Below are 20,709 nucleotides of genomic sequence, written 5' to 3'. Positions count from 1 at the left end.
TGCATCTCAGTGTTTCAAGAAGTTGTCTTTGAAGTGTTCCTGAAGCATCACTACCGCCTATATATACTTAATATTTCTACTTGCAATTCAATGTCACTCACTCTTGATTATATCATCTCAACAAATCTACGTTGCGAATTTATTGTAATTTACATAACAAAATAGATGGATTGTCTCTTACAAAAGAGAATAAAAAAGAAAAAGAACTAATATTAACAATTGAAAATATTATAATGTATTACAGATAATGCCTACCCCCAACTGCAGACTCGCTCCTTCTCTTGCTAGCACTGATGTCCAGTTGCTACAAGCTTTGAATGCAATGAAAGAAGAGATGAAGGCCATGAAGAATAAAATCACATTGATGGATACAAGAATCGGTGTAGTGATCACCGGTAACGCAACCGCCATTAATGGCATTGATGCCTTGTCTACCCTCCCAGCATCTGCGCATGTGCCCACTAGTGTGGCATCCACTTCTGCTGCCCTTCCCATCACCAAATCAAGTGATACTAACGCTGTATTTGTAAGTATAAAGATACAAAAGACACTTGCCAATCTTGTTGCTAATTAAAATATAATAGGGATACATTCATGGTTATATGTGGAACCCAAAGCTAAAATCAAGAGACCAGGCAGAAATCCAAGCAAACGCCATAAAACCAAAGTGGGCAGTTGATATTCGTTTTGATCGCTCTCCAAATAGAGAGTTAGTCAAACAACTCTTGTATTACTTGGAAAAGACGTTTGCTGGCACTGATATGAGGACACGCGACCTTCGTAAGTGTATATATACAAACTTCTGTAGTAGACATCGCCAGCAAAGGGAACTTCCGGAAACAAGACGAGCTTTGAATACTAATTCAAGAAGATCTGGCCGTGAAACTGATGTAAACTATATTTTCAATTTATGCTAAATAATAACAATTAGAATATTAATTGTATTGTCTTTTTCCTTTAGAACTACACTCTCCGTTGCCTTGCTTATGATGCTTACAAGGCTGACATTGATCTCAAGATGGGTCGAAACTGCTCTGGACTGATCCAAAAGTTGGTCATGTCTGAAGGCGAATCAGACGATGATATGTCCCCCTCTCAGCCAAGAAATGAGATTCGTGTTGCTCGCCCAAGTTGGAGAAGTGACGAGGTAAAACCTAACAGTTTTCTTTTTTGAATGATGCCAGGCTGAATGTTAATATATGTTTATTACTTAGCTTAACAAATTCATTACGGAGGTTGACTCGTTTGTTGTTAAGCAATTGGGTGCAAATTCCCGCCAACTGCTTAAGAGAGTTTATGATAGAACAGTGGAATCAACAGTCCCAATTGATTTAGATCCTGCTCTACCTCAATGGGCTCTTAAATATGGGTCATAAATAAAACTCATTTTTTGTCATTTTTTTTTCTTTTACTCTCAAAATTTCTTAACACATATGTATTGTTCGCAACATATATAATAAGACTACATTAGCTTATGTATTGAAATTTTTTATTAAAAAAGAAATGTATTAAATATTAATTGTATTGTTTGTGTGGTAAAGCGTTGACAAGGATTTTCTTATTATTTGTGCTGGTTTTATAATCACATGTTGCAACAACTGATGATATTTGATGTACTGGCAAGATTCATTCAAAATCACACGCAATAAAATCTGCACTGCAGATGTCAACACTTTCCAACTCTCTTGAATGGTCATGCTCAATCTGGAACCACTTAACAAATGCAAACACGTGTTTATCTTGATAAACGACACGTGTTTGGAGCTCTGTGTTGTCTACTGGTGGAGTGAAAGAGTGCAAAAACAGATACTGAATTTGGCCAGTGTATGCCAACCGATTATTGCCTTGACTTCCAAGGAACAGAGATTGAACAAATGAGCCACGACCAGAAGCATATTTGCAGCCTTTGTAAACCTGACCAAGCAAATTGATTGATTTCAACTTTATGATTTGGTTGTCGACAAAGGAGAATGGAGAGGAGGGATGCTGGTAACCTTCAAGATTTGGCATGCAGTATGCGACTTTATAGTAATCAAGCAAATGAGGATAGTCGACATCACTCATTGCTGATGGGGGTTCGATATGGAGAGGAAATGTGGATGGAGAAAGAGGTTCATTGCCAAGGACTGGAAGAGAAGGGTTTGAGTATGCTTGGATGAAGACTGATAGTCTGAACGGGTGCTGGGGAAAAGTTATTGTATTTTTTGAAGTGGAGGGTTGAGCTGTGGCAGTAAGCTTGGCGAGAAGAGGAAGAAACGGTACTTGGCTTGGGCATGTGAGAGCAGCATGAACGAAATCACCTTTGAATGTATCTTGGACGAAACTATTCATGTATGTAACCTCAAAGGAATCTTTTCTGTTCGTATTCACGTTCTTTAGCAGACAATTATATCGCTCAAACCCGAAGAGCCAATATCCATATACTGGTTCAAAATCACGGATGGTCTTGCAAAGATGGAGATGTAAATGCATGTTACAGGTGAGAATAGTTGGAGTGTAAATACGCTGGCACTCAGTACAGAATTCTTGAAGAAATTTATGGCCGTCGTCAATGTCAGAGAACGTGATGCTTGGCTTTACTAATTGGCAGCAGGCATCAACAAAACTGATCCAATTTCTGAACATTTCAATTGGCAGGACGGCCTTCAGCAAGATAGGCGAATACACTAGCACCCAGGACTTCCATTCATCAGCTTTCATGTATGGAAAGCCCTTTCTGATCTTCGATTTCAACACCACGTAATCCATTGGCACCACCATTGTCTCTGCCATTGCTTGCATCGTAGCTAGCTTTCTATTGTCTATCAGTCTTTCTTTTATCCACCGCTCCATCATTCTCTTTGGTGTCCCCAGGAATAAATTATGCATGGGATCGATGATCGTTCCACGTACTAGATCAAAGTATTCAAGGCGATGCAGCTGCGACCATCGAACACCATTTTCGATTTTCCAACTGATGCCTTTCTGAGGGCGTACTGGCACTCTTCCACTCCTCAGCATGCAACCTGTTTTCCAGACCGCTACGGATTTTCCACGTCAAATAGTCAAACCCACTGAAGTCGACCTGATTGGTGCTTGGTAACCTGGTAAACTGCCTCACACATCTGGGGCATGCACAAGTACTGTTGTGGGTAGTGAATCCACTGGTCTTCCTGGCAGCGGAGATGTCACAGGCAACCATATGTAATGCGGCACGTACCTTAACACCAGCTGGGCACTCAAAGGTCAGGATGGTTATCCCCATAAGCAACTGCAGCAATTCATCGACTATTGGCTTTAAATAGTGGTTGATCTCTTCGGTCTTTGGCTCCTTAGGACCAGGCATCAAACCAACAAGGATGACATTTTCAGGCTTAAATTTTTCCTCACGAGGCAAGTTATTTATCGCAAGGTAGATAGCTCCAGTTGAATATGTAATGCCATCAAATGGCTGGAACCAGTCGATGTTCATTGTTAGCATCAATGAACAAGGTTCATCCACAAATGATATGCCACTTTGGTCCTTTAGCTCCTTCCACATAGCACCATCATAGACGTCGCATAGTGTATCTACGACCTTAAGCTCTTTGTTCCATTGTCTGATTTTTTGCTCAAACCCAGAACGAAGAAAGAAAACTTGTAATGATCTCTGGATAGAGTTGTAGACGTATGATTGCTTGGCTACCATGGCACCAGAAGATGAAACCTTCATCAATTCACAATTGCATGCTGATTGAGAACCATGCTTTTTGAAGTCGCAATGAGTAGGGAGAGGCACATCTTGTTCGTAAACCTTGTGACAGTCTTTACATATAACAGACTTCTTGATACCATTGGCATAATTGGAAAAACCAGTCATTCTTTGCAGGCCAATAAGACTTGTTGGTAATTGGAAATCTTCACCATAGATCTTGAGTAACTGATTGATAAATTCAATCAATACGGCGGCACCTTTGTTAACAACATAACGTGAGATAAAAAGAACGGCAAAGGTAGCAATGAACCGATGGACAGGGTTTTCAGGCATGTTAGGAGCATCAAATGGGTCTATTTAAAATTAACAAAAATAAATTAGAACAAATTTTCTTTAGGTCTGTTTTTAAGAAAACAAAATCATTTATGACTGACCTTCATTAACAAACTCTTCAACGTCTGTCTCGACACCTTCTTCTTCACCACTGCCAGAGTCAGAGTTTATGTCTCTTTCAATGTCAGAGTCATTGCCATTGACCTCGCTGATCTCATCGTCTACTGAGACATTGTCAGCCATCGTGGTGGCATTCGAATCAGGTGAGTCGGCCTGATCGTCTATTTTTTTGATGGATTCAGATTGACAGGTCGGGATATATACAAATATAGATTAGTTTAGCTTATTGTCTCTACTGGTTTTCAAATATTTTTTTTTCTTTTCTTTTCTTACATTGGGTATCAACGTCCATCATTTGTTCTTCTTGCACAGCTGTGTTTCATTAAAATTAAAAAATAAAGAAGTTATTACTCAGTAATCGAAAAATAAACCCTGAATATAACATACTATTTGCCAATATTTCAGCCATATCCAGTCTCTCGATTCTCTCAAGCTCATCTTTTCTAATATGGCGCTAAGCGGTTCTGCTTGTCACCAATGAGTATCCCTGTGAATTTCTGCTACATTGAGCACAACGGCAGACAACATTACGGCGGTGGGGAATAGAAGACATTTTATGTGTTTTGTTTGATGTGATTTATTGAAAATAAAAAGAGGAACAAGCGTAAAATATACTTTATTTGCACCGACTTTATAGTAAAAAAAAAGCATTATATTTTATGGTTGTTTAATTAAATTCATCTAACAAGTTCTTTTCTATATTATTAAATATAGAAAGAGACATGACAATTATGATATTATCAATTCATAGTCTTTATTCAAATGTTTTCAAGAATGCCTGTTGTGTGTAAAAGACATATATTTTTCTACTATGAGTTTATAAATAGATTATTGCGAGAGTAAATCCAGAAAATAGTAGGAATAAAAAAAAAGGGGTAGTAGAATGAGAATTATGATAGGTCTCTGTATGTGAATTTAGCCTTCCGTACCAGACTGATATTCTAAAATTCTTTTAGCCAATGAAACCAACTAAAACTACATCTTTGACCTGAACTTCAAAAAACACACTGAGTTGAAAAAAATCACTATTTCTACACATGTGTTTACCAACCTGGCCACATTGTTAATCAGGGCGGTTTTTCCAGTGTTTGTTAAGCACTTTGTCAAGCACTTTGTTAAGCACTTTTTGTTAAGCACTTTGTTAAGCACTTTGTTAAGCACTTTTTGTTAAGCACTTTGTTAAGCACTTTGTTAAGCACTTTGTTAAGCACTTTTTGTTAAGCACTTTGTTAAGCACTTTGTTAAGCACTTTGTTAAGCACTTTGTTAAGCACTTTTTGTTAAGCACTTTGTTAAGCACTTTGTTAAGCACTTTGTTAAGCACTTTCACTACGGCGGAGAAAATGGTAACATGTTACCACTTTGGTAACATAACTGCCATTTTTTACTTAATAAAAAATGGCAGTTATGACTCTGTGTAAGGCCAAAACAGGCACTGTTACCATTTTTTACATAGTAAAAAATGGCAGTTATTTATTATGTAAAAAGTCAAAACAAGCACTGTTACCATTTTTTTCATAATAAAAAATGGCAGTTATTTATTATGTAAAAAGCCAAAACAGGCACTGTTACCATTTTTCAAAAAAAAAATCAAGCGTCCTTCCTTTCCTCTATTATATTCTTTCTTTTGTTCTATTGCTTTCAATTCTAGCACAACCTCTTGTTTTTTCTTTGCCGCTTTAACAGAATGGTCTGTTTTTTATTATACAATATTGAATCGGGTTTAATTGAATTGAATCTTTATTTTAATGCATGTTTTATTAAATGAAAATGATAATAATAATAGTAATAATGAAAAAACAATTCCATCGGCCACTCGCAATAAAAAATGGTTCTGTTTAGCTACTGCAAAACGTATGCAGTAAAACACTACTATTCAAATTGTATTTCAGATACTTTGGGTATTCTAATATATCTTAGATAGCACTTATTATTTTTTACCGATTTCTACAAATATACTAATATTAGAGAAAAAACTTAAAATAAATAAATAGATATAATATTATTATAATGCTTACCTTTATATAATATGCTTACTTGTTCAGTAAAATAAGCATTTACTCTAAGAATATATATATATATTAAAGAATGTATTAATATTTAAGATCTATCTATAAGAAAAGCAATAAAACATAAGCACTATAGAAAGTCGTTATCGTAGAAGAAGAAAAACTTGAGCAAAGATTCAAGTCATGTAACATGAAGCTAATTCGAATCTGATTCATACAACCAGAATGAGCATCTTGTTAGAAAGCTTAACGTGTTTATTCTACTCAATATACTTACATATAATAGAACGACTCCCAAGTATAATATATCAGTACAAAAATATTACTATTAATTTTTTTCCCAAAAAAAAGGCTATATACTATTTCCTTTTATACTTGAATGTAGCGGAATTGTAGATGCTGTACATTAGCTTCAAATTCTTGTAATCACAACATTAGCAATCATATGAAAGAGGTCAATAAATTTTTTATATGAAAGAAAAAAGGAATAAAAAACATAAAAAGAAAAATGACGAGATAAGAAAAAAAATGCACTAAAGACAGACTAAAAAAATCAAACTCGGCCAATCACAGCAGCCAAACCACGATCTTTGGCTTCTCTTGCAAGCAGGCTCGACACTTGCTGTGGGTGGAGGAGACCTACATAAAAGAGTAAGAAGTTTATATTAGTTTTGTATTAACAGCGCATGAGAAAAAGCAACAATGGTAACTTACAGCACATCTGCCATTATGGGCGACTCAACATTACCAGTTTCTGACATATCAGGAGAAGAAAGCGAAGAATCACTTATGTCTCGCTGTGTCTATAGCATAATAAAAGGAAACGATGTTAATTAAAGTTTACAATATATAGATTTGTTAATTGATAAACTTACTTTGTTCTTCTCTGCCATTCTTCTCTTGTGTGTCTGGTTGTCGCTCTTGAAGCTTTCCCAAAGAAGGCTTCTTGCACACCACATTCTTTTATATTCGTGGATGTGCAATCCACCATTCTTCGCCAACCTCTCCAAATGCATCATGTAGTATTCCCTGTTTTTCTCTGGGATATTCTTCCATTCTTTTGAGGCCGCAGAATAGTCTTTGTCAATGATATCATGCTTTACCGTACGGCCTAATGTTTTGAGATGCAGTCTTTTTACTGTCAAATCATGGTCTGAAAGAGGGACTAATGGGGGCAAAGGCTGCCCTTGTGGAACTTCTTTGCAGTGCGCCTTCCAGTCCTGCTCGTGAAGAATCTGAAGCAACAGATTGTATTTTTGTGCTTCGTTTTTTCCTTTGAACTCACTGCCAGTATTGATCACTCACTTACCAAGCTGATCAGGGTACTCTGTGAGCTGGGCTCTTTTCACAGACTCGGCAATGCACTCAAGAGCTACAAAAAATGTATGACAATATTAATAAAGTAAATAAACATCTAAGCACAGAATATATATGACTTACAACTCTGCTCAATAATGCTTTGTTGCATTGTAGTTAGATCTTCCGCACTGACTGCTGGTGCAAATTGATTGCTGAATTGCCTTTGAAGCTCGCGCAATGCTTGCTTGATTTCAGCAAGATCAACCTCAATCTTTTGAATTGAGTTGAGGAGAGTTGTGTTAATATTGGACATGTTTAAGTTTTTTTTTAGCTATAAGCAGTGAGTTGAAAAGAAAAGGTGATAGTTTAGACAAGTAGAATAAGAGCAATTTGAGTTTGAGAAAGGCAACGATTTATCACAAGCAATTGATAGCTATTTATATGAAAAAGATACAGACAGATGTACAAACAAAACATATAGAAGAAGGGATGCTTATGCACTTGTATGCACCTGTCTGCACCTGTCTACAGTAGCTCATGTGAACATGATACAGTCTTTTTGTGTCGACACAACAAAACTGTAAGAAATATAAAGATAAAATGAATTAGACTTTAAATCAATATTATATGTATAAATGTTCATACTTTGCACCATCTACATATTAAACGTTTTAAAGTATATGATATAATAATATAACTCTATACATATTGCAGATATAGCATGAAATTTGGTTAAAGTTCTCAATGACAAAACCCTGTACCAGTTAAAATTATAACTTTAAATATACTCTACAGTAGCTATATAACATCTGAGCATCATATAGTTAATTAGCCCCTTTTTATCAACATTAAAGTAAATGTTATGATACTCAAGTTCATATCATACTTATTATCATTATCGACTAAAACTTTTGATTGATGCTGTCATCAAAGGTAAAAATAATTTTAACTGTCATTACTATTATTTACCAAGGGGCATTTTTGACTGAAACCGTACATTTTTGAAAAAGGTGTGCTTTAACTCACATCGGCACTTTCAATTAACACCCCTTTCGATCAGTAGTGCTTATCTTGATGATGTCAGTAAAAGAGTATCAGACTATAGCCCTCATTATCTATATCTATTTCTTTAAGTTTTATACATAAACAAGAAAATAATGCTATTAGCTAAATATATATTCACTATCTCAAAAATATTATTAGTACAACACAGATAATATAAATATGTCTTTTCTACCAATGTGTTTAGACAGTACTACTTTTTTTTAACTGTTAATTATTAGAAGGCTGTTTTTCTTTGCCTTTGGTATTAGAGAGTAATTGATAATTTATTTAAAAAAAAACATAAATTATTTGGTCATTAATTATCCTAAATATACATATACCTCTTTATAAAGCCCAAAGAATATCTAATCGCTCATAAGTAAAGAGTACGTGTCTGTTTCACCGGTGCTCTTTTAATGGTGCCCCCTTGTCAACCAAGAAGTATTTTAACTTACATCATAATTATTAATGAAGAAGAATCTTTCCAACCACGGGAATTATTTACTGACAGGTGTTTCACCTAGCATTGACATTACTGTAATCATTGCTATATCATCATTATGAGAGAGAAAAAGAAAAAGAGCCGCAAGCATTTTGGTTAAAAAATAAAGAGTATATAAAGATGTCTTTTACATTTAATAAATAGCACCAAAATCCTCTTCGCAGCTTTATTTTATATATTACATACGTACCAACCCAACCAATATGTCTTCTTCCAACGCCAGCCAGCAGAGAGATAGAATATCTACACAGCAATACCAATGTGATCAATGTGTCTTGTTTTTTGATAACTACCAGAAGCTGCAAAACCACAAGAGAATTCACAGAGGAGATTCAGCAACAATGACTGAAATTGACCAGTCTATTCTGGATGATGTTGACATGTACCATGACGAAAATGATACTAGTAATGAAGATGAATCTGTTAGCAATTCAGGTAATGAAAAGAGCTGTAATTGTATTATTTATTTTCCAATTACTAAATAATATATTACAGAATATACTATGGAGTCTATGGAGCTTGATAATACTATTTCATATAAGTGCGCATGTAATTTTGAGGGCAGTGAGGGTGAAGCTCACATTTACGACAGCAGCCAAATCAGTACAAATACTTTTACCAAGGCCGAGTTGATGAGTATTCATCTGTCTCAATTGATGCTACAACATAGAATTGCTAGAGCAGCATATAGAGACATTGTTCAATTTATAAACACTGTCATCCGAGACCATGACGATATAATGATGGGTAAAATATTATATTTTCTGTTACCTTGTACTTTAATTCCAGATCATTAACATGTAGTGATATCGTTTTTTTTAGAGCCTAAGGCTAAGATCAGTCATGGCGAAACTGTTGATGCTTTGCTCAAGTCAAAGTCAAGTGTCAAGGGCCATGAGTATGATGTCTGCTCTAGTGGTTGTCGATTGTATGGCATTAATGACGACCAGGAATCTTGTGTTGACTGCGGTAAACCGCAATACAAGACTGATCCCGATCAAAGTCAGACACCAGCCGCCAGTATGAAACTTATGTCAGTTGGGGATATGCTTTCTCAAATGTTGGCAGATCCAGCCACAAGAGAACTCCTCTGTTACAGAGCAAACCGGGAATCTGTAGCTGGTCAGCTAACCAACATTTTTGATGGTGACAATTACAAGCAGTTGGTGCAGCAGAGCCTGTTCTCCAATCCCAATGATATTGCCATTGGGCTTTATACCAATGGGTTTGTCAATCAAAAGAAAGGCAAAAACTCATATACCATCATCCATTGCATAATATTCAACCTAGACCCATCCATCAGGTAATTAATTACTTTATTACTATTTATTATTATTATTATTACATTTTTTTTAAAAAAAAATTACTAATAAAATACTTAGATATACCAACAAATACCTTTTGCAACTGGCAATCTTGCCTGGCCCCAAGAAGCCAACTCATTTGGACTCCTTTCTTATACCCATCATCAATGAATTGCGAGATCTTGAGGCACATGGCTTGGTTGTCAAGCACAATGGAGTGGAGCTTTGCAGATCCAAGGTCTATCTTCTGCTTGCTTCTGGCGATATTCCAGCTGTAGCTGATATGGCCCACATTGGTTCCCATACAAGTTTATTTGGTTGCCGTTTTTGTGAGACCAAAGGCAAATGCCCTACTAACAGACGGCATGGCATGTACTTTGATGACATTTCTGCCTGGTTAAGACCTTTGGAAGACTTCAAAGTAGGCAACCCTGTAAGTATACAAATGTTCAATTAGCCATCTTTTTTTTCATACTAAATAACTGCTTGTAATAGTCCAAGAACATATATCAGCCGAGCGTATATACCCAACTCTCAACCTTCTCTGGATCATCATTTTTTGCATTAGATGAACTTCATTTAATTGCAAGAGGGATTGGAAAGCTTGTGTATGACCTGATTACCGTCACCCTCACAAAGGAAACCAAATTTTATTATACCCATCCAGACAATACCCTCAATACCACCGAATACCCTTTTCATATACAAAGAGCAGACCTTGTAACAATCGGAAACTGTATCACCAGCTCACGAAAATATATACCCACCTCATTTCAAGGCAGTTTCGACAACGTATTTGCCAAGATCGATGGTACTTGCGCAGTGGACTGGCTTGACTTTCTCTTATATCTTGTCCCCACTTTGGTCGTGCCTTATTTACCAAATAGGGCTGTCAAAACAGCTCTATTATCTCTCATGAAAGGTTGCGTGCTTGCCTTGCAATGGACGTTGACATCAGAATTGTTTGATGAGATGGAGTCGTAAGTTATTATACATCTCATATATTATCATTACAAATAGCTGACTGTTACCATTTTTTAAATATTAATAATAGATACTTCAAGCACTGGCACTCGTTTTTATACCAACAAGTCCAGAATAATACCCTGTCTCATAGTGTTTTCCAACCAGTGCAACATTACCTGGTCCATATACCCTATATCATCAAGCAGCAAGGCCCCCTGCAATGCTACTCCACTCGCTCAATGGAGAGAGTAATTGGTGTCTTCTCGAAATTGATAAAGTCCAAATCAAAGGGTGGCCGAAACGCCAGTTTTCTCGTCGAGCTATTTGTGATTCACAATTATACCAGCACGGCAATCAGCATCTGTGATGAAATCAACCTCATTCGGCCAAAGCCATATGGAAGAGAGAGCTACATGGACCTTCCTAATGATCCTAGTGGTGCGCAGTTGTGGGAGCCATTTCATCAGTTTGTTAATTTGAATGATGATTCGGTAGAAGGTGTAGGCGGCCCTAGTGTGAAGGAAGCTTTATTGAAATACTACCGGAGAACAACAGGCTTGACTGGCCACGAGTTTGGTGACTCTGTTATTGTTGTAGCTGCACGTCTGTGGATGGACTCGACTGTATATTCCTCATGCATGTACCGAAGAAAGAAAAACGAGACCAGCTGTGGCAACCATTACGTGATGTTTACTTGCCCCTATAGAAAGTAAGTATAATATTTTTCGATATACAATCAAAAGTTGCTTACATTCTATTTATTTATTTATTTTAGCAACCGTAATGTAATTGTTCACAGCTGGCTCGTCGGTACAGTACAGTTCTACTTTCAGCATGTAGATTTCTATGGCTTCCCACACTTTCTTGCTTTCATGGAGGTCATGAAGGAACATGACGCGGCTGGTCATGACTCATCAGTACCTATCGTCAAACAACGGTCACAAAGCACCCGTACACTAGGCCACCAAACGCAACCGACTTATGCAGTTATAAGTGTAAATGACATTTGTCATCAAGTTGGTCTGGTCCAATACCCACCAAATGGAAACCAGTTTTATGTCATCGCGCCCTACTATATCTTTAACAACAACATGCGCATTACTAAAGGCAATCTTTCCATTCTGTAATCCTTTTTATTTTTATCTTATTTTTCTATATGCTCTATATCCTTATATCTTTTATATTTTTTATATCATCCTTGTATCTTATATTCTTTTTTTAATTTTCTCTATTTCTTATGTTTTTTTTTAATCTCTATATGCCCCGTCTTTCTTTTCTTCTTTATATACTCCGGTTTTTTTTCTATTCTCTATACACCTTATGCTTTTCTCTTCATTCCCTATATGCTCTATATGCCATTACGCGATTTAAATAAAATCAAATTGCCAATTCATCAAGATAAAAAGAATATCTAAAAAAAAAGAACGTAGTTTAAAAAATAAAAAAATGGCAGTTATGTTACCATTTCGTTCACACATTCCAAAAATTATTAATCTTAATAATTGTTGACATATTTGATATTCAATAAAACATATATTTCAATACTCAAAGTGGTCATTACAACTTACAAACATTTTTTACACTATTGAAAATATTGTACAGCAACAAAAAAAGTGTTTTCTTGTTACTTTTTTAAATTGCTACGAATGACATTACCATCTTACAACAAACAGCGGAGATTTTATTGGGTTTCGACCAAAAAAATGGCAGTTATGTGCCTACTTTTGGCCCAACTGCCATTCATCCCGCCGTAGTGATTCTATTTTATCCAACATTATTTCATTGTGATCTCAAATGAGTGTATTAAAAATCAGACGATGTCTCTGTAAGCTGCTCTGGAAATGCTGTGCTGAAGCATCAATTGAGAGAGATAAATACTCATCAACTCGGCTTTTATAAAGGTATTGTTACCAATTCTGCTGCTATAGTAAATGTGAGCTTCACCCTCACTGTCCTCAGAACTACAGCTGCACTTGTATGAAATGGCCTGTCGATCTCTATTGCATTTATGGCATAATCTACAATGCTTTATCAGATAAGTATTTAGATAAATTAATGATATTATTATATTGATTATTATTACCTGAATCACTAACGAATTCATTGTCATCAATGGTACTGTTTCCATCATGTTATATTTCAACATCATGCAGAATAAACTGATCTGTGACAGCTACTATTGTACGATTGCCTCTGTGGACTCTCTTATGATTTTGAAGCTGCTGGTAATTATAAAATGACAGAGCACACTGAGCACATTGATATCTTTGTGTAGATAATCTATCCCTCTGCTGATTGGTGTTAGAGAAAGACATATTGATTTTTTTGGTAAGTATTTAATATATAATATTAAAGTGTAAAGAGGTTTTTGGTGATATTCTTGGATTGTAAAAGATAGGTTTATACACTCTTTTTTTTGAGACAAAATGATGTTATGTATGAGATAAAAATAAGGTATAAAATAAAGTAAGTGCAGGCGAGAGTATGGTGAGACTTTGTTTTATTAGAAGAAGTGAAAGAATCAGAAAAGAGATGATGTTCTATTGCTATTAGTATTGTGCGTTTATATAGACATTGTATTTAGCTTGGTGATGATATAATGATATCATGTAATGTCTGTTTTTCTACCATTATCTTCTATGATTTAGTTCTTATGTTTTTAGTGTTATTGACTAGAGTCTTAGTATTTGTCTTAGTATGTTCTTTATGTAATTTCCTTGTATAAGGGAAGGTATATCTTTTAGTATTGTTACTAGTTGTTGGTAACTCAATGTATGTATTTATTGAGTGTCTGTACTTTTAATTTAAATCTACGATTATGTTGGATACAACAAATGGTTTTTTTAAAACAAATTCTTATATTGATGATACAACAATAATGACAATAATGACGATATTAGTTAAAACGCATCTTGATCAATAATAACAACAAATATGATATAAGTATATCTATCATATTATTTACTTTAAAAGATCAATGCTTAACAATTAATTAACTTTATGGTATTTAAATATCGTGTTACTATTATATAGTCCATCTATACTGATGTCATTATTTTAATTAGTAAAATATTCTGATACTAAAAATTAAGAAAATAATGTTGTAGCAACTATATGTTTATGGTTAAGTTGATTTTTTTTCAGAAAGTTAACCAAGTAAACATTATGAAAAATATATATTATATAAAGTATAACTTTTAGTCACTTTATCTTTCTTAAAGAAAAATAATTCAAAAACGTCTTATATCAACACCACACTCATAAACTCTGTCAGAAAAATTGAAATTGATATTGCTGAAATAAAGCAAATGGTACACATGCTTCAAGATCAGTTTAGCAAACAATTTGCCCCAACTGTAAGCGCAGAAGATCTTAGTACAATGCAACAAAGCATCATTGAGCAAAGTGGTAAAACATATTTATTATACTCTAGTACATTCACTTGCCTTATCAGTATTATGGCATACAATTTCCTCTTTGGTAGCTCTTGAATGTGTTGCTGAGTCTGTGAAAAAGTCTCAATTCACTGAGTATCCTGACCAGCTTGGCAAGCGAGTAATTGGCACAGGTGGCGATTTCAAAGGGAAAAACGAAGCCCAAAAATACAATATGTTGTTGCAGTTGCTTCACAAACAGGACTGAAAAGCATGCTGCAAAGAAATTCTAGGAGGACAACCTTTGCCTCAACTAGTACTTCTTTTGGACAGCAATTTGACAATGAAGTGACTACAGCTTAAGACTTTGAGTTGTAGCATCAAGCATAACCTGATTGACAAGGACTTTCCTGCTTTCAGTAAAGAATGGAAAGGTATCCCAGCTAAGCACTGGGAGTACTACATGATGCAATTGGAGAGACTGGCGAAGGATAACGGCTTTGCTATTTACAAATTCAAGAGCATATGTTGTGCAAAAAGTCTTCTTCAGAGAAGCTTCAAAAGGGATAACCAGAAGCAAAAAAGAATAATGGTAGAGAAGAACAACATAAGTTTATTAATCAAAAGATTTTGTTTGTATATTTTAATTGACATTTAAAAAAAATCTGTAGGCACAGCAAGATGCAAATGATTCTTCATTGTCTTCTGATAATATGTCAGAAACGGATGGTGGCAAGTCGCCTATTATGGTGGATGTGCTGTGAGTTGCCATGATTTCTGCTGGTTTGATGCTGTCAATACGAAACTAATATAAACCTTTTACTTTTTTATAAAGGTCTCCTCTGGCAGAAATGAGTGTTGAGCCAGCACATAAGAGAAGTCAAAGATCGTAGAAGGTTTTGATTGGTTCAAAATATTTTTTAATGTATTTTTAGTTTGGTTTTTATATTTATCTTTTATTTTCTTCTTTTCTCTTTCTTTCTCTTGTTTTTTTTATTCGTTCTCTTTAAATAAAGATGCATTGCCCTTTTTTATGTGATTTGTATCTATATAGTCATCAGCATTGAAAACTAATGTACAACATCTGCAGCATTGTTACAATTAATTTTTGAATGAAGTACAATAGATTATTTTTTTTCAAAGAGCAAAAAAAACTAATAATACTCTTGTGCTGTTATGTTATAATTGATAGGTGTTATATTCTATGTAAGTATCTTGATATAATATACATCTTGTGTTAACAAAACAATGTTCATTCAGTTTTCAAGTAGATTCAACTTGACTTTATATTGTATGACTCGAATTTTTTTTTGGGTTTTCTTTAGTAATAATTTTGAGTGATACTCACTGCTTTTTTCACTGGTCTTGTAGACACTCTAATACTCTTTAATAACATAAGAAGCTTACATCTTAATATTATTTTCTAATATATATATATTTATAGCAAAAAATTATTATTTGAAGCTATCAAGCATATAACATAAAGGTAAGCACTACATTATTATGTCTATTTGTTTATTTTCTCTCTAACACTGATATATTTGTAGAAACTGGTAAGAATTAAAGAAGGTCGTCTAGTCTATATCGAAGTACTCAAAGCACATGAAATGCATTTGGGATAAAGGGTTTTTACTGCATACCTCTGCAGTAATCAAATAATACCATGTCTTTTTTGCAAGTTCTAATAGATGGGTTTTTAGTAGTACTGCTATCATATAATAAAACATAAATTGAAGCAAACTTTTACACTGGAAAAACAGCCCTGATTAACAATGTGGCCAGATTGGTAAACACATGTGTAGAAATAGTGATTTTTTTCAACTCAGTGTGTTTTTTGAAGTTCAGGTCAAAGATGTAGTTTTAGTTGGTTTCATTGGCTAACAGAATTTTAGAATATCAGTCTGGTACGGAAGGCTAAATTCACATACAGAGACCTATCATAATTCTCATTCTACTACCCCTTTTTTTTTATTCCTACTATTTTCTGGATTTACTCTTGCAATAATCTATTTATAAACTCATAATAGAAAAATATATGTCTTTTACACACAACAGGCATTCTTGAAAACATTTGAATAAAGACTATGAATTGATAATATCATAATTGTCATGTCTCTTTCTATATTTAATAATATAGAAAAGAACTTGTTAGAAGAATTTAATTAAACAACTATAAAATATAATGCTTTTTTTTTTTACTATAAAGTCGGTGCAAATAAAGTATATTTTACGCTTGTTCCTCTTTTTATTTTCAATAAATCACATCAAACAAAACACATAAAATGTCTTCTATTCCCCACCGCCGTAATGTTGTCTGCCGTTGTGCTCAATGTAGCAGAAATTCACAGGGATACTCATTGGTGACAAGCAGAACCGCTGAGCGCCATATTAGAAAAGATGAGCTTGAGAGAATCGAGAGACTGGATATGGCTGAAAGATTGGCAAATAGTATGTTATATTCAGGGTTTATTTTTCGATTACTGAGTAATAACTTCTTTATTTTTTTAATTTTAATGAAACACAGCTGTGCAAGAAGAACAAATGATGGACGTTGATACCCAATGTAAGAAAAGAAAAGAAAAAAAAATATTTGAAAACCAGTAGAGACAATAAGCTAAACTAATCTATATTTGTATATATCCCAACCTGTCAATCTGAATCCATCGAAAAAATAGACGATCAGGCCGACTCACCTGATTCAAATGCCGCCACAATGGCTGACAATGTCTCGGTAGACGATGAGATCAGCGAGGTCAATGGCAATGACTCTGACATTGAAAGAGACATAAACTCTGACTCTGGCAGTGGTGAAGAAGAAGGTCGAGACAGACGTTGAAGAGTTTGTTAATGAAGGTCAGTCATAAATGATTTTGTTTTCTTAAAAACAGACCGAAAGAAAATTTGTTCTAATTTATTTTTGTTAATTTTAAATAGACCCATTTGATGCTCCTAACATGCCTGAAAACCCTGTCCATTGGTTCATTGCTACCTTTGCCGTTCTTTTTATCTCACGTTATGTTGTTAACAAAGGTGCCGCCGTATTGATTCAATTTATCAATCAGTTACTTAAGATCTACAGCAAAGATTTCCAATTACCAACAAGTCTTATTGGCCTGCAAAGAATGACTGGTTTTTCCAATTACCCCAATGGTATCAAGAAGTCTGTTGTATGTGAAGACTGCCACAAGGTTTACGAACAAGATGTGCCTCTCCCTACTCATTGCGACTTCAAAAAGCATGGTTCTCAATCAGCATGCAATTGTGAATTGATGAAGGTTTCATCTTCTGGTGCCATGGTAGCCAAGCGATCATACGTCTACAACTCTATCCAGAGATCATTACAAGTTTTCTTTCTTCGTTCTGGGTTCGAGCAAAAAATCAGACAATGGAACAAAGAGCTTAAGGTCGTAGATACACTATGCGACGTCTATGATGGTGCTATGTGGAAGGAGCTAAAGGACCAAAGTGGTGTATTGTTTGTGGATGAACCTCGTTCATTGATGCTAACAATGAACATCGACTGGTTCCAGCCATTTGATGGTGTTACATATTCAACTGGAGCTATCTACCTTGCAATAAATAACTTGCCTCGTGAGGAAAGATTTAAGCCTGAAAATATCATCCTTGTTGGTTTGATGCCTGGTTCTAAGGAGCTAAAGACCAAAGAGATCAACCACTATTTAAAACCAATAGTCGATGAATTGCTGCAGTTGTTTACGGGGATAACCATCCCAACTTTTAAGTGCTCAGCCAGTGTTAATGTACGTGCCGCATTACATATAGTTGCCTGTGACATCCCCGCTGCCAGGAAGACCAGTGGATTCACTGCCCACAACAGTACTTGTGCATGCCCCAGATATGTAAGGCAATTTACCAGGTTACCAAGTACCAATCAGGTCGACTTCAGTAGGTTCGACTATTTGACATGGAAAATCCGTAGCGGTCTGGAAAACAGGTTGCATGCTGAGGAGTGAAAGAGTGCCAGTACGCCCTCAGAAAGGCATCAGTTGGAAATTGAAAATGGTGTTCAATGATCGCAGCTGCATCGCCTTGGATACTTTGATCTAGTACATGGAACGATCATCAATCCCATGCATAATTTATTTCTGGGGACACCAAAGAGAATGATGGAGCAGTGGATAAAAGAAGGACTGATAGACGATAGAAAGCTGGCTAGAATGCACGCAATGGCAGAGACAATGGTGGTGCCAATGGATTACGTGGTGTTGAAATTGAAGATCAGAAAGGGCTATCCATACATGAAAGCTGATGAATGAAAGTTCTGGGTGCTAGTGTATTCGCCTATCTTGTTGAAGGCTGTTCTGCCAATTGAAATGTTCAGAAATTGGATCAGTTTTGTTGATGCCTGCTGCCAATTAGTAAAGCCAAGCATCACGTTCTCTGACATTGACGATGGCCATAAATTTCTTCAAGAATTCTGTACTGAGTGCCAGCATATTTACACTCCAACTATTCTCACCTGTAACATGCATTTACGTCTCCATCTTTGCAAGACTATCTGTGATTTTGGATCAGTATATGGCTATTGGCTCTTTGGGTTTAAGCAATATAACAGTTTGTTAAAGAACGTAAGCATGAACAGAAAAGATTCTTTTGAGGCTACGTATATGCAGAGTTTTGTCCAAAATACTTTCAAGGGTGACTATGTCAATGCTGTTCTCCAATGTCCAAGCCAAGTCCCCTTTCTTCTGCTTCTTGCCAAGCTTAGTGCCACTGCTCAACCATCCAGTTTAAAAAACAAGATAACTTTCCCACAACGCCCATTCAGATTAGCAGCCTTTGTCCAAGCATACTCAAACCCTTCTCTTCCAGTCCTGGGCAATGAACCTCTCACTGGAAAAATAACAATAAATACACACCGGGAAATTCAGGCATACTATTGTGAATATTCCGCATTTTACAGTGGGGTTTTGCCTATTTCCACTGGTACCAAAGCTGATCTGGTTACATATGCACAGACCTGCTATCTACAAGTGTAAAGTTCGATAGCACTAGTGAAGTTGGGGTCAATAGTAATTTTATATCTTTGTATATAATAGAGTACCAAGAAAACTTTATTTCAAACTTTGTTTTTTTGCTGTAATACAATCTGTTTCCATGTTAAAGGTTAATAATCAGGGACTACGTCGCATGTGTATTGTTGAACTATCCCTGGGTGAATAGTTAGAACCATAGACATTTTATTGCTTATAAGCCAATCATTAACACTCTTTATTATGAGGTCATAGATTATCTGCTCCCCCAATTACTTGATATTCAATTATTATTGGTTTGAATTATAGTTTATTTTTGTATTTATTAGAAAAAATAGAATGATTCTAGGTTGATAGTATTGGAATAATATTATATGCCTTGGGCCGTCTTCACCGGTATCCTTCATATGACTCAAATCAAGCAGTGCTTTATATATAATGTTTGTAAACCCTCATATTCAGTAGTTATCTTTGGCACATATACTATTTAACATAATAGAAGAGAAGTTAGATGTGTATTTAAATATTTACATGTTGTGAGTGATATATTAATTTGAGGATACATACAATATAATGACTGAAGAAGATAAAAATAAAAATTTGAGAGTTCGAGGCATGGCGTCAAGTATAATTTCTTTAACAATGAAAATAATATAGAGAAGTTAGTTTGAGTGAATTGGGTGACAGAATATGTAATGAACGTACCCAAAGAAAGTCAATTTATTTGTAGACCTAGATAGTACTTGTCAAGAGTTGATATAACCTTTAGTAAAAAACATATATTAATATACAGTATAAATAATACTATCATACATATTAAGAGAATAAAAGAAGAAGTCTTACCATGTCAATGATGGCGCCAAGAGATAGAGGTTCTTGATTCATTGCGTGTTTGGCAGATGAATATTCATCTGTAATAAAAATTATATTCTGTCAGATAAATATTAAAAGTAAATAAAAAATAAAATATTACCATGTTGATGGTCTTGTTTAATTGTAGGGAGTATTTTTGGCAATATTGTCTATAAAAAAGAAGGAGAAAAGTCAGAATAATTTTATAGGATGATGACATGAAGTATAGTTACTAACCTG

General features: G+C 35.1%; 6 protein-coding genes across 6 annotated transcripts; 4 read left to right on the top strand and 2 right to left on the bottom strand.

Annotated features, from left to right (window-relative positions):
* Window positions 1–247: 247 nt before the first annotated feature.
* On the top strand, window positions 248–1,376 carry PHYBLDRAFT_62914 (hypothetical protein; the record flags this gene model as incomplete). Its single annotated transcript, XM_018441036.1, has 4 exons — window positions 248–526; window positions 585–890; window positions 962–1,147; window positions 1,215–1,376. The coding sequence occupies 4 exons, from the start codon at window positions 248–250 to the stop codon at window positions 1,374–1,376; spliced, it is 933 nt and encodes a 310-aa protein (XP_018294941.1).
* Window positions 1,377–1,626: 250 nt separating this feature from the next.
* On the bottom strand, window positions 1,627–3,325 carry PHYBLDRAFT_62915 (hypothetical protein; the record flags this gene model as incomplete). The annotated part of the gene is made up of 2 exons (XM_018441037.1): window positions 1,627–3,020; window positions 3,055–3,325. The coding sequence occupies 2 exons, from the start codon at window positions 3,323–3,325 to the stop codon at window positions 1,627–1,629; spliced, it is 1,665 nt and encodes a 554-aa protein (XP_018294940.1).
* A 3,362-nt stretch (window positions 3,326–6,687) lies between these two features.
* Window positions 6,688–7,746, bottom strand: PHYBLDRAFT_142404 (hypothetical protein; the record flags this gene model as incomplete). Its single annotated transcript, XM_018430806.1, has 5 exons — window positions 6,688–6,773; window positions 6,883–6,937; window positions 7,010–7,407; window positions 7,444–7,506; window positions 7,575–7,746. The coding sequence occupies 5 exons, from the start codon at window positions 7,744–7,746 to the stop codon at window positions 6,688–6,690; spliced, it is 774 nt and encodes a 257-aa protein (XP_018294939.1).
* Window positions 7,747–10,653: 2,907 nt separating this feature from the next.
* Window positions 10,654–12,376, top strand: PHYBLDRAFT_165396 (hypothetical protein; the record flags this gene model as incomplete). Its single annotated transcript, XM_018435228.1, has 4 exons — window positions 10,654–10,716; window positions 10,779–11,263; window positions 11,338–11,958; window positions 12,025–12,376. 4 exons carry the CDS (start codon window positions 10,654–10,656, stop codon window positions 12,374–12,376), a joined length of 1,521 nt encoding a protein of 506 aa, XP_018294938.1.
* A 1,980-nt stretch (window positions 12,377–14,356) lies between these two features.
* Window positions 14,357–16,245, top strand: PHYBLDRAFT_74033 (hypothetical protein; the record flags this gene model as incomplete). The annotated part of the gene is made up of 8 exons (XM_018442968.1): window positions 14,357–14,405; window positions 14,471–14,657; window positions 14,683–14,804; window positions 14,982–15,215; window positions 15,295–15,383; window positions 15,459–15,502; window positions 15,816–15,829; window positions 16,171–16,245. Coding segments are annotated over 8 exons (814 nt in total), but the record flags the coding sequence as incomplete, so codon positions are not given.
* Window positions 16,246–18,957: 2,712 nt separating this feature from the next.
* PHYBLDRAFT_62920 (hypothetical protein) lies at window positions 18,958–19,807 on the top strand (the record flags this gene model as incomplete). The annotated part of the gene is made up of 2 exons (XM_018441039.1): window positions 18,958–19,619; window positions 19,684–19,807. 2 exons carry the CDS (start codon window positions 18,958–18,960, stop codon window positions 19,805–19,807), a joined length of 786 nt encoding a protein of 261 aa, XP_018294936.1.
* Window positions 19,808–20,709: the final 902 nt, after the last annotated feature.

The sequence above is a fragment of the Phycomyces blakesleeanus genome (genome assembly GCF_001638985.1).
Source record: "Phycomyces blakesleeanus NRRL 1555(-) unplaced genomic scaffold PHYBLscaffold_5, whole genome shotgun sequence".
Classification (NCBI taxonomy): Eukaryota; Fungi; Mucoromycota; class Mucoromycetes; order Mucorales; family Phycomycetaceae; genus Phycomyces; species Phycomyces blakesleeanus.
The sequence above is the reverse complement of the archived record's forward strand: the minus strand, read 5'-3'. Positions and strand labels throughout refer to the sequence as shown.